Source organism: Nelumbo lutea, chromosome 5, assembly GCF_056320005.1.
Source record: "Nelumbo lutea isolate HS-2025 chromosome 5, American lotus-T2T, whole genome shotgun sequence".
Classification (NCBI taxonomy): Eukaryota; Viridiplantae; Streptophyta; class Magnoliopsida; order Proteales; family Nelumbonaceae; genus Nelumbo; species Nelumbo lutea.
This window is the reverse complement of record NC_142688.1, coordinates 83,769,502-83,781,984: the sequence shown is the minus strand read 5'-3', so window position 1 is coordinate 83,781,984 and position 12,483 is coordinate 83,769,502. Positions and strand designations below refer to the sequence as shown.

Below are 12,483 nucleotides of genomic sequence, written 5' to 3'. Positions count from 1 at the left end.
AAGTTTTGAATTTTTTTTTTATTTTTTCTTTCATTTATTTAAGAGAAAAAACTTGGGGTTTGAAGATACCAAGGTTCAAAGTATCAACACGTATCAGCCGATACGTATCATTTTGGGAGTTCCCCGATATGCCCTTACAGGGGGTGTATCGGGATTCTGACCGGTTCATGGAGTGGAGGAGCTTTAAACTGGCCCCCCTGAACCAGTTTTTAAAAAAATAAAGTACAAAACAAAATACCGATATGGCCCAATGTGCCGGTAGGCATATCGGACATATCAATATTTTGAAACTTGGAAGATGCAAGATAATTTTGAGAAATGCTGAATGATAGGAACGTTGGAATCTGAAAAGTGAAAATACAATACAGTATAACTGTGTCGGTACATTTTTTTAAGTTCTTTTATTTTTTTTAAAACCGTTTCAAGAGGGGTCGTTTTAAGGCTCGACTACTCTTAACCGGTGGCTGACCCGATACAACCCCCGGAGGGGTGTATCGGTAAGCCTTTGGCACGAGTATACTTTGCACCTTTTAACCCAAGTGTTACTATCCCCAATGCACAACTGCACATGATAGGTCTTTGTATGTGATGACCGAGTACGCCAACTTTCTCCTTTTCAGCAAGCCATGAGCAATCATGTTTTTGAACCACTTCTGTTGTATTTACTAGCGCAACAACTATTCCTTCCCAAGTCCCAACTGGAAGAATTGAGGCTCGATTGGCCATGGTTTAAAACATCACTAAGTTGCAGCGGTGGAATGGTCATTGGTCAATGGTCTCTAACTCTATCGTTCGTTATAGTATCGGGCTAACACTTTTTTATACGTCTCCCTTTTTTATAACGCTCATTTCTCTCATTCCCACATTTAACTTTCTTATACGCCACTTTTCTTCATTAATTCATAATTGATTCAAGTTTCAAAATATCATAAATAACGGCTGATGTATGGTGCATTGCTTTCACAAATGAATGACACATGGCACAGTTGGAATGGTTTTCATGTTATCAAGTATTAATGGACCTACAGTGGCAATCATGTTTGCTGTTGAAAGTATTTAACCATAAAATTATTATTCAATATTCTTAAGAATTTTTTTTACAGTTTTTGTAGGCTATAGTTTGGATCATCCATATTTCTCCAATTACATCGGTGATAGAAATTTGCAAGATTTATTGATATATGTGGGATTTATCAAGATGTTCTGTTTTTCCATCTTATTGCCGGTTTGGAAGGGCTGAGCTGAACGTTCAGTTAAGCTGGTTTAACTTCTTTGAGACACTTCGAATAAGCTATCCAAGGAGGATAAACCTGGGTTCTCCAGATTTTTTACCATAGTTTAAAGGCTGTTAATGTAAGATCCACTTCAGAAAGCCAGAAGCTGCGGTTCTTCATCTCTCCCAAATAGACACATAAGCTTGATCAACTTCACAACGCCGCTCGCTATGGCTGATGGCCTGAATTGAAACCTTTTTGTTTTTGTATTTTGAGAACCAACTCAAATCACCAGTTGTCTTGATGTTTTGTTTTTGTTTTTTTTTTTTTTTCCTTTCATCTTTCAAACACTGGCGTGTGTTGATATTTTATTTAGAGGTTTGACAACTTTGACCATAATGAGGAAAGACATGATATCAGAAAAAACTTGTGGGGGCGATTGGTCAGAAAGCCTTTCAGGTATCGAAAATCTTGCTTTTTCAGTATCATAGATCTTTCCTTTTTATCGAGTCTCCAGGCTGTCCTGAAGCCGTAATGTGATCTCGTGTAAATGCCACGGTATTAGAAACCTCTGGAGAATTTTCTGCTTTGCTTCAAATAATCGTTTGAAAGAAATTATAGCAGGCTAGCAGTAGATGTGTTGCAGTTGCATCCTCATTTACTGTTGAATGGCTCTAAGGGTATTTTTGCTTCAAAAAGATGAATAAGCTGAGGTTATATAGGCATAGATGGACTGATCCCACTAAACAATGGATAAATTGATTATTAGTAAACCCCTTGAAGATGTCTGGATGTGGATATACAATATCGAAAATAAACTAAGAAAAAAAGAGCACTCTCCGAAACACAAACTCCTGAGAACGAGAGCCCGAGACAATGTAAATAGGATGGAAGTAGCATCGGCCTCCCCAGAAAGGTGGGCATATTCTCCATATTATTGTGCTGGCCCATTTTGTTCATGAATCTTTTCCTCAAAGCTGTCACTTGGTTCAACAACCATACAGTACAGGTGGGGCACGACATAAACCTTCTTCCTTTCTTCTACCTGGGACACAGGAAGACGAAAGAGAATCTTAGAGTACAAATGCACCATAAAAAATTGAAGCCATCGTCAACCATGGTACAGGACTGGAAGAATCCATGATCCAGCCACCATGCCTCTGCCTTGTCCTTGGCATAATTGCAATCAGATTGGGACACAACATCCAAATGAATCCAAGAAGTTGATTCATTGGTTACAGAGCTGACTTTCCAGACTAATCTTACCTATTCCTTAAACCCCTTAGATATTGAGGTTCATCCAGTTGGATGCACAAATGAACAGGGCAGAGATGCTGGAGATCAGCTTCTTCCATCCTACCACCATCATCATATAAGTGGCAAAAGCAAACTTCTAGCTAAACAATAAAAAGCTGGGAAAACGTTAATGGTGATCGACAAATTTCCATTCCTAAGACATAATTTGGTTAGCCTTCATCATTTTTTTGGTGCAAGTTTTGATTTGTTAGGTATGATGCAGGTCACAATTGTTAACACCTTAAATGGCATGACCGAATTAATATTTCCTGTTGGGAAGTGACAAATATCAAATACTAACCTTGCATAAGCATACTAATTTTCTGACCCATATCCCAAGCTTGGCCCTTTCTTCTGACCATCATTTAACATGATCCTATACAAATAGAAGGCCACCATGACACCGCTGCAAAAAAAAAAAAAAAGGCTACAGTCAGAATTGTACCTAGAAAGTAAAATCCGAAGCTACCATTAAAGCTTACGCAAAATGTGTTTATGAAATCAGAAGATGTCAAATACTAACCTTGCATAAGCATAATGTTTCAATTTATATTTTTATTTCAACAAAAATATGTTCATTCTGCACATGGTGCAAACTTTTAAACCAATAAAATTCTAGGTAGCATCCACTACATGGAGAAAACTTTGGCGTTAAAAAACCCCCAAGACTCATGAAGAACCAAAATACAATCACTAGAAAACACACATGCAGATGCCAATGGCAAAAACCAAGAAAATATCAAGAAACCTGATGAAAGTCGTAAAAGAACTTGTAAGTGATGGTCTCTGCAAAGAAAAGAAGGAAATATCAGAAACTTATAACAGATTACTGGGAAGGGGTAGTAGCAAATAGCCATAATATCCATTCCATGACAAACTATGATATAAGAGAACTCTCAACTACACAATGAAGAGCCTTTTACCTGAGAAAGCAAGCGTAACTCCCTTAAAAATAGTATGCCTGCAATAGCTGCATCCATGAAACTCTAGTCAGAGATCATTCTTCCAAGATACCAATTAAAAAAAGCAAAAAAAAAAAAACTAGAATAAATAACAGAAATAGAAATATAAGCAATACCATTAGAGAGAGTACTCCTTATCAACATGACATTTGAGCCAAATTTCAACCTATATTTTATTCTTTTGAAAATCAAAGTCGGTGCATAATGCTAGATGAGTAGATGACAAGAAATATCCTTATAGAACAACTAAAAGAATAACCCTATACGAATGCATACTATATTATGATGCAACAGAACAAACTGACATGGTCTAAAAGAAAAGTTTATTTGCAAGCATTATAGAAAGGTTTCGATGGGAAGGACACAACTTTGGTGGGATTGAGTTGAAAATTTGTTGAAATTTAAAATGTAAATTCTTCAAATCAAGCACCCAACTTGCACCCAGATGGGATCAGAAGCAACTCCATAGCAAGGTCTAAGAAGATCCATATGGTACAGATTTTCTCCTGCAAGATTATATTAGAATTTAGCAATCAGAAGAAGTCCTAACAACTACAACTTTGGATACTGCATCCCTTGTTAAATATTTACCAGATGATTCTCTTGGCCCATCTAGGATGAATGGTCAGATTTGGCACTTGGACTGAACTAGATCAGTTACTTGCTCCTCTCTCTTAAAGGTTTTAAGTGAAAATTTCTTATCTCCATTAGTATTTGTGTAAAACCACTTTGGCTAGGTCCTATTCCTTCATTTTTTATTTTTTTTATAAGTACCTATTCCTTCAAAAATTAGAATATTTTGCCAATAAGATATGCACCAAGCCAACCAAAATATTAACACTTGCTAAATGTACCAGTGCAAAAGGAAATCCTAGCATTTACTCCCCTGCCCCCCCCCCTCCCAAAAAAAAAAAAAAGAAATGCATTTTCTTTGTAAAGAACATTAGTTAGCAAACTATTATCTCTTCGTTACATCTGACTTGTGTTGTAGGGATTTGGAGCAGTTCATAACCCTATTTGATGCTCAATGACAGCCTTGCAGTTGTTAAACCTACACCCTTTGCAGACAACTTCTTTTCTCTTAGGAAGGGAAGGGACAGATTTGTATATAGTTCATCTAGGAGGGAGAAAAGGTCCTCAAACCTTCTCCCTCCCTACCTCCATCTTAGGAAATTAAATTAAACTTCTAAAATATACATATTTTATGATTTGTCAAAATATACCATACCACATTAAATATTTATAAAATGTTAACACCATGAAGTAAACAAGTTTCCTGAATCATCCAGTGTCCTATCAGGTACATATCATGTCCAACACAAGTAACTTAAGCATGTACAAGTATCCAGGTATTACAGTCCATCACCACCAGAGTAGTCCAATAGCTACACACTAATAGGACTTCATATATTTCTGCATTGATGAGATGGTCAGGGGATGGACTCTCACATAGACTCATTTTAACAGTTGCTCCATGAGTCAGAAGGCATGTCTTAACCTGAGAATGAAGCACTACACCAAAGCCTCAGGTTTGTGGCAGCAAATAGTCCACAGCATGTAGAGGTTGAGGGAAACTTGGATTGTCATAGGCTAGTTAGATGGGCACAGAGGTCAACCAGCACTCAAATGTATCTCTACCCTCATTCCATCCATCCATTTAAATGTTATCTTCCCTAGTCCCTGCTTTCATCCATGTATTAAAGCTGCATGCTATCTTAGATAACCAAATGAACAGAAAAAATAGAGACCTGCCTAATACATTCTCACAAGAAACCAGAAACATGCAGGATCAACATTGTCACTCAAGGAATCCATTGATAAAAAATAAAATAAACTAAGAATATGATACTAATTATAGAAGTCAATTCAAACAACAGGAATCACTAACCTGTTTGCCCCTTCAAAGCCAGAGTAGATGATTCTCCCCTTTTCCATGACCTTAAACTTGATATACTTAAGGCTAAAAGAGAACCCCCAAGAATAACCCCAAACCTAATGGCAGCAATGCTTTCAGTTAGCATGAAGGAAAGGAAGCCGCCAACAGAAAGCAGGAGACCTACATAGAACAAGGAACTCCAACAAAAATGTGTAAGTCAAACCAAAACAATTTACAAGTTACAACTACAGCTTATCTCTGTGAACCAAAAGATTATCAGGAATGAGAAGAAAATGACCATTAAGATGCATAAAGGGAAAAGAACAAAAGCACATTTTCTGTCGGGTATCCATATCTAATATACAGTACATACCATATGGAATCCCAAGGTAAAAGTCTCGAACTTCAGAAACTGCTTTCAAATCATCAGTTGAGGAAGCAAAAGTTTCCACAATGTCCTTCACCGGCTCAGGAGAATTCTCTGCTGCTGTAGAAAGATATACTTTACCTTCTTGATTGATTTCTCTTGCTACTATACTAAGATCATGTTTTGCTTTCTCTGCCTGGATTTTTATCTGTTCTGAGGCTTCCTTTAAAATCACCATTGCCTTCTTAGAGTACAATTCATATGCTTCTTGAGACATGCCCTGCATCTTTATAGCCTGTTCTTTGAAAGATTCTAGTATCTGTTTCCATGCTTCCTGTGACTCCTCAGCTCCTATGTCAGGCTCATCACTCTCACTTTTCTCAACTTCAATCTCTGAATTCTTCTGGTAAATCAAAATATATATATATATATATATATATTAAAAAGTGCAAAAATAAACTTCGAACTTTTATTAGGAAAGGAGAATATGAAATTGAAGATGCCAACCAAGAGAATATCAACCTAAGCCTGAGTATTGATCGTGCCTTAACCAAGAAGAACCATTGTATCTTCTCAAAGGTAAGAACCAGAGAAGAACCATCCTAATTTCTCGAAGTAAGAAACCCTCTAACATTAAGGTAAGAGAAGCACATTTAACTATTAAGGTAATATAACAATAGCAATAACACATAACCTTGTCTTCCATAATTTAATCCAACTAAGAGATTAAATCTCACTCCATGTTTTGGAAATTCGTGTGCATAGCATCAGCCTTAAGGGTTTTTTTTTCTGAAATGGTAAGGTAAAATTTTATTAGGAGAAGATAGAGGAGTATACAAGTAATACAAACCTGTGGGGCACAAATATCAGAAGGGGCAACACAAAAGTGCAACCTACAAATAACGAAGATATCTAGAGGTTCTTGGGCTTTATCTTTGCATACCCTCCACAAGGTACAAAACCTACGAAGTACCTGTCTCCTCCAATGCCATCAAGAGATAATTTTCTAATAACATCTACAGAACACCATCCATAGAAGGAATATTATATGTGGCACCAATTGGTGGTGAAAAACTGAAAATGTGGCTTGCATACTCCATATGGTCTTGAGGGTGCTGAAACAATATGCCTGGAATTCTAATGTCGTATCCACCAACTTGATTACTAGATACTCACAGGCTTACCCAAAGCAGGGAAACTATTAATTCATTATCAAACAAATGATATTTATAAACTACCTATTCCATTGCTGCATAACCAAATTCTTTGTGATTGTTCCATCCAATTGTCCTAAGGATGTACGGAGTTGTTTCTGAGCCGGGATTAAAGCATCTCCCCATCTATTACTTCTCATCCCAATGGAAATTTCATTTTCTACGTTAAGGAAAAAAACGAACTAATGATACCATGAGGTTAAGTACCCCAAAACCCCGGTTGTTATACAAAAGGCACTGGCAATCATGGTCAGATTCTAAATGAAAACGCTCGAGTTGTACCCCTAATACTACAGTGATAAAATCCAAGCTGAAAATTCACAACTCAACACAATAAAATGATTATGCATGCATCCATATATAGAAGCCAACTACAGAGAAGTGGAAACGGCTCCACAATACTGCTTACCGAGTCTCCGTGTGAAGCAGCAAATGAGATAACCGATCCATTATTCGACCTTTGGCGATAGAGTAAAACAAAACGAGGTCCTAAGAACTTGGGAGATATGCAGTGGCCGACAACCGTGACCTTGCGAGGACGGAGAAATGAAGGAGATTCGGAACGAAAAGAGGAAAAGGTGGGAGGTTTAGATAAGGCCATGGAGTTCGAACGTCTCTTCCTAAGCGAAGTGGGGTTAGGGTTTATGTGCGAAACGAGGTAGTTCTCCAATGAAACCGTCATGGCGATCCTCTGAATGAGAAAGCGTGAACGAGCAGAAGAGAGTTTGAGTGACGAAAATCACAAAGCGGGTAGCGGCGGAGTAGAAACGGAAAATTGCTGGTTCTTTGGTCAGTGAGGTCAGCTAAGTACGATTATAATATTCTCCCGAGCTTCTAAATTATGCATTATTAGACATAAGAGTAATAAAGGGTAATTGAAATTTTCTACATTACGCCAGGTGCTTGATGCGCAACGCATCCCTGATTGCTTTCGTGACACGTGAACAACAAAAACCATAAAAGCGTGAGGAGTGCGGACCCCATTGAATCTATTGCCATGTAACCGCCTTTGATGGAGCATCTTGGCTAATGGCCATGGAGCGAGATAGATACAAGATTACCGTGTAAATCAGTATCCTCCGGTTCCATAGTAGAGGATTGGGACTGGGAGAAAAGTCAAATCAAATGGCATAAAATGGCACTGCCCAGTTGGTGCATCATTGAGATAGACAATGTCATATGACTGACCCATGATAGAACTTGGAACATTCCAGAATTTTGTGTAGTTCAGGTACAGCATTGAGCATTCCATTTCTACGGTTCAAATTTCAAAATTTCAATTTGCCTGGGCCTGGGCCTGGGCCTGGGCCCTGGTAGACATATGTGACTTTTGGTGTTAGGTAAAAAGAAATTCGCTGTTTTCTTTATTTTCTTATGGTTCATTCAACACAATCAACAGTGTAGGAATTTGGAACATCCGTCCATACTTAAATGAAAGGTGGAGTTGAAAAGAAGGGGACCAAACCAATATATGGGTGAGGACCGAGGTCTGAGGATACGGAATTCGGAATTCCTTGGCCTTCAGTTCACTAGGGGGATGAGCAGGAAGAAAAGGGGTCCCGATGGATGCTCATACTCTCTCTGCATCATACACCCTGGACGGATGGACTGGACCCATGTTATGAGAATTGAACTTTGCGTTGCATTTAGTTAACCTTTCAGCCGGAAGGCAATCGATTAGTAATATTTTCGGTTTTCCTTAACCCAGATTCCTCTGGAGTCTGGAATGGTTTTGAATGGAGTCTAGTTTAACAAAAAAGTAGCAGTGGAACGGAGACGGGAGGGGTACAAGGCAAGCAAGGAATTAGGAAACGATGCAAATCCTCCCTCCTTCCTCAACGCAAATTAGACATAATGCAACTTTTTTTCTTTTTCCAAGGTCCACGTAATGAAAATGATCAAACTGCGACGACACTTACAATCTGTGTCGAGTTTTAATGAGTTGGGACTTGGGGAGTGTCGATCATCACTTTGCTTGCTTCCTTGAGACCTGCAATGTCAATGGATTCCAATCCAATAAATCCCACAACACCGTCCCTCGTTGACAGGTATATCAACCAAATGGTTCCAATCCAACGGTAGGTCGCTAACAATCATCAATTGATGTACCATCTTGGTCCATTGTTTATATCACATGTTACCTAAGGAAAAGTTAAAGCAACCCAACCCAGGGGCCAGCCGATCAAAAAGATGATCACTAGGGAAATGACTCTTCTTGTTCCTAGACCCAGGTAGCCATAAAAATCTAACTCATTACAAGAAATATCAGATATCGGATTCAGTCCACATTTGCTATTTCCCTCAACAAGCATAATTTGTATTGAGTTGGGGCTAGGTCAGCAGTCCAAGTTTTTGTTTTTTTTATTTAATATAATGACCCATTAAATCAATAGGGAAATAATATAGGCTTAACTATTTCTAACAACCAATAAGAAAAAAGGGATTTGCTTTTCTAATGTTTAGTCATGTGGCATTACATTCCTCCACTTTCTCCTAAATTCTCTCTAATTCCTATTTATCTCATAAATTATTTCTATCTCCTATTTATCTCTTAAATAATCTCTAATTAAGCCTAGAGATTCTCTCCTAAACTATCTCCTCTCCCCTTAGTCAGGTTAGAAGATTGTTAAACCAAAACCGATCGGAAATACTAAAAAACTGACCAATTCAAGTTGAGTTCGATTTGATTGGTTATTAAAAAATTAAAATATAAAACAATTATATACTCTTGTATTTCTATTGTTTAACTTTCACTTAACAAAGCTCTGCACTATATGGATCCCCGCTAGTAAATTCATAATAAGATGGTCTACATCAGCATGCCTCTCCTTACTCCATTACCCCTGCCCTACATTCTCATTGACTCTCTATCCTCTTCCCTTCCCACTAGGGATGATAATTTCAGCCTAACCCGACCCAACCCGCACAAGCCCAGCCCAGAAATTTCGAGCTTGGGCCTGAGCTTTGTGTTCAGGCCCGGCCCGGGCCCAGGCCCGCAAATTTTAGGGCCAGGCTTGGGCTTAATACTTCAAGCCCGGCCCGAACACAACTCGACTTGCATATATTTAAACTCACATTTTGTGTATAATGTATACATATGTATACACATTATTTTACATTATATTATATATTTTATATATATATATTATAACATGACATGTATAATTTATACTATATGTAATATTTTATATTATATAATGTATAAAATAAGTTTATATGCATATTATGTCATTTAATGTATAGATATGTAATGTTTTATATATGAGTGACATTGGCCTGAAATTAGGTTTGACCCGACCTAAGCCCATATAAACTTGGGCTAGGGCTTATGTTTCAGGCCAGGAACCCCTGGCCAGACCTAAGCTATAGCCCTTATCATAAGTGCAAAGCCCAGCCCGGGCCCGACCCATGATCACCCCTACTTCCCATCACTCCCATTAAGTCATGTCACCATTCCCAACTCAAATACCTAAAAGTATTCCTATAATATCTCTCCTAAGATATCTCCTCTAAGTCATTAGGAACTTATCATGTTAACCCACTCCCCAATCAATTCCTAAAGTCTCTCCCCCCTCCCAATCTATCCACTATCTCTCATTTAAAATATTCGTATTAATTAATAAATAGTTAAATATGGTTAAGATTTAATCCAACCCATATTCAATGAGTATTAAATAGTGCTATTACCAAAAGTTAATAAATACGGTTAGTAAATTACTAAAAATTAATAAATACTGTTATTAATTAACTCATCATTACTTTTTAAAGTATTTTGGGTAAATACTGTTATATTGATGTTAAATAACAACATTTTATAGAAATTGAAAACTCTTTAACTAATTTCTATAAAGTTGAGAATTATATTTAGCAATTACAAAAAAGTAAAAATTTTAGTTATTGTTATTATTATAGTTAATAAAAGAATGCAGAAGGGAGAAGAAAATATTATATTATTGGAAAATGAAATTATTAATTAATTTATATTGAAAAATAAAAGATATATTAGTGTAATTTTGTTAGTAGTTAACTAATAAAAATAAATATTTAATAATAATTTTCAATAAATCTTCATAATTACACAAATGTAATAAAGTTTTCAAATATTCTCGTAAAACTACATTTTTGAAAAATAACATTTTGAAAATTAAAATATACAAAATTATTAAAAGTTTATTTAAAATATATTAAATAATTATTAGAATATTTTGGAAAATTTAGAAAAAAAAATATTACATTTGATAGATTTCGGAAAACTATTGAAAACTTATCAAATTTTCATTGTAAACTATTGAAAACTATTAAAGATAAATGAGTATAGGAAAGGAAAAATTGTAATTTGAACCAATAATTCCATAAATTATTAAGATAAATTAGTATAATATTAGAAAAAAGAAATTATTAATTAGTTTATATTAGAAAATATAAGATAAGTTAGTATAATTCTGTAAGTAAACCAATTAAAAATAAATAAATTATTTAAAACAATTTCAAAATAAATTTGAATAAATTTTCAAAATTACACAAATGTAATAAATTTTCCAAATTTTTCATAAAATTACATTTTTGAAATTTAAAGACAATTTAGTGTACTTTTAGAAATTTACCATATAGCTAATACTTACTAGGTTGATAGGGAGTGGGTGTCTTGCCTTGAACCTGCCCGACAAGAGGGATGGGGCGAGAAAATTTCGATGATTCCTCATACTTTATAAAGAGTGGGGTCCCTTGCCATGAACTTGCCCGACACCAAGGACGAAGTAGGGAAATTCGAGGATTCCCCATCCCTAACGGGGAATGGATGCCTTCCCTTGAACCCGATTGACATTGGGGACGGGGCTAGGATAGGGTAGAATGCAACTAAGGAGAGGGGATAGGGATGGGGTGCCTCACCTCGTTGCAATTCCTATATAATTCATGATTATTAGTGAAATTAATAAAAATATTAGCTTTGGTAATTATTTTTATTTATTTTAAAGTCAATCAAATTTTCATTTAAAAATAATGAAAATAATAATAGTTATTAAAATTACTACAAATTATTAATAAAATTAAATTTATTAAAAAATATTTGTTCATATTAAATTAACAATAATTATTTTCTATAGATCAATATTAAATGAAAAATACAATTACTAAAATTTCAAATATTAACAATAACTTTGAATACTTATAGTTAATTAACAACAAATTTTGATCATTAATTTATCAATTAATTAATAGTAAATACAATTATTCAATCTTTCAGATTCCCGTGCATTGCACAAGTCCCCACTAGTAGTATATAAAAGGGATATTTTCCTTCATTTTAGTGCAGCCCATAAAAGTTAACTTCGATTATATAGTATTAATAGTAGAAAAACAAAAAAGGATTAAGTTGACTCCCAAAGCCATGTTTGGGAGCAGCCATTTAAGGCCTATATTCAGTGCAATGATGAAATCCCGATCTAAGAAGAACGTAGATTCAAGTCTGGTAGCAGCCATTTTGTACAAAAAATGGTAGAGGTTATATCAGTATTCAGTCCACCCCTTCCAAGACCCCAAATAGCCAGGACCA

General features: G+C 35.9%; 1 protein-coding gene across 1 annotated transcript; it reads right to left on the bottom strand.

Annotated features, from left to right (window-relative positions):
• Window positions 1–1,948: 1,948 nt before the first annotated feature.
• On the bottom strand, window positions 1,949–7,777 carry LOC148853177 (protein FATTY ACID EXPORT 3, chloroplastic-like). Its single transcript, XM_088943591.1, has 7 exons — window positions 7,339–7,777; window positions 5,722–6,118; window positions 5,361–5,528; window positions 3,434–3,480; window positions 3,259–3,296; window positions 2,812–2,916; window positions 1,949–2,259 (listed from the first exon to the last, which is right to left on the bottom strand). Exons 1-6 carry the CDS (start codon window positions 7,609–7,611, stop codon window positions 2,826–2,828), a joined length of 1,014 nt encoding a protein of 337 aa, XP_088799717.1. The 5' UTR covers window positions 7,612–7,777; the 3' UTR covers window positions 1,949–2,259; window positions 2,812–2,825.
• Between the last annotated feature and the right edge of the window lie 4,706 nt (window positions 7,778–12,483).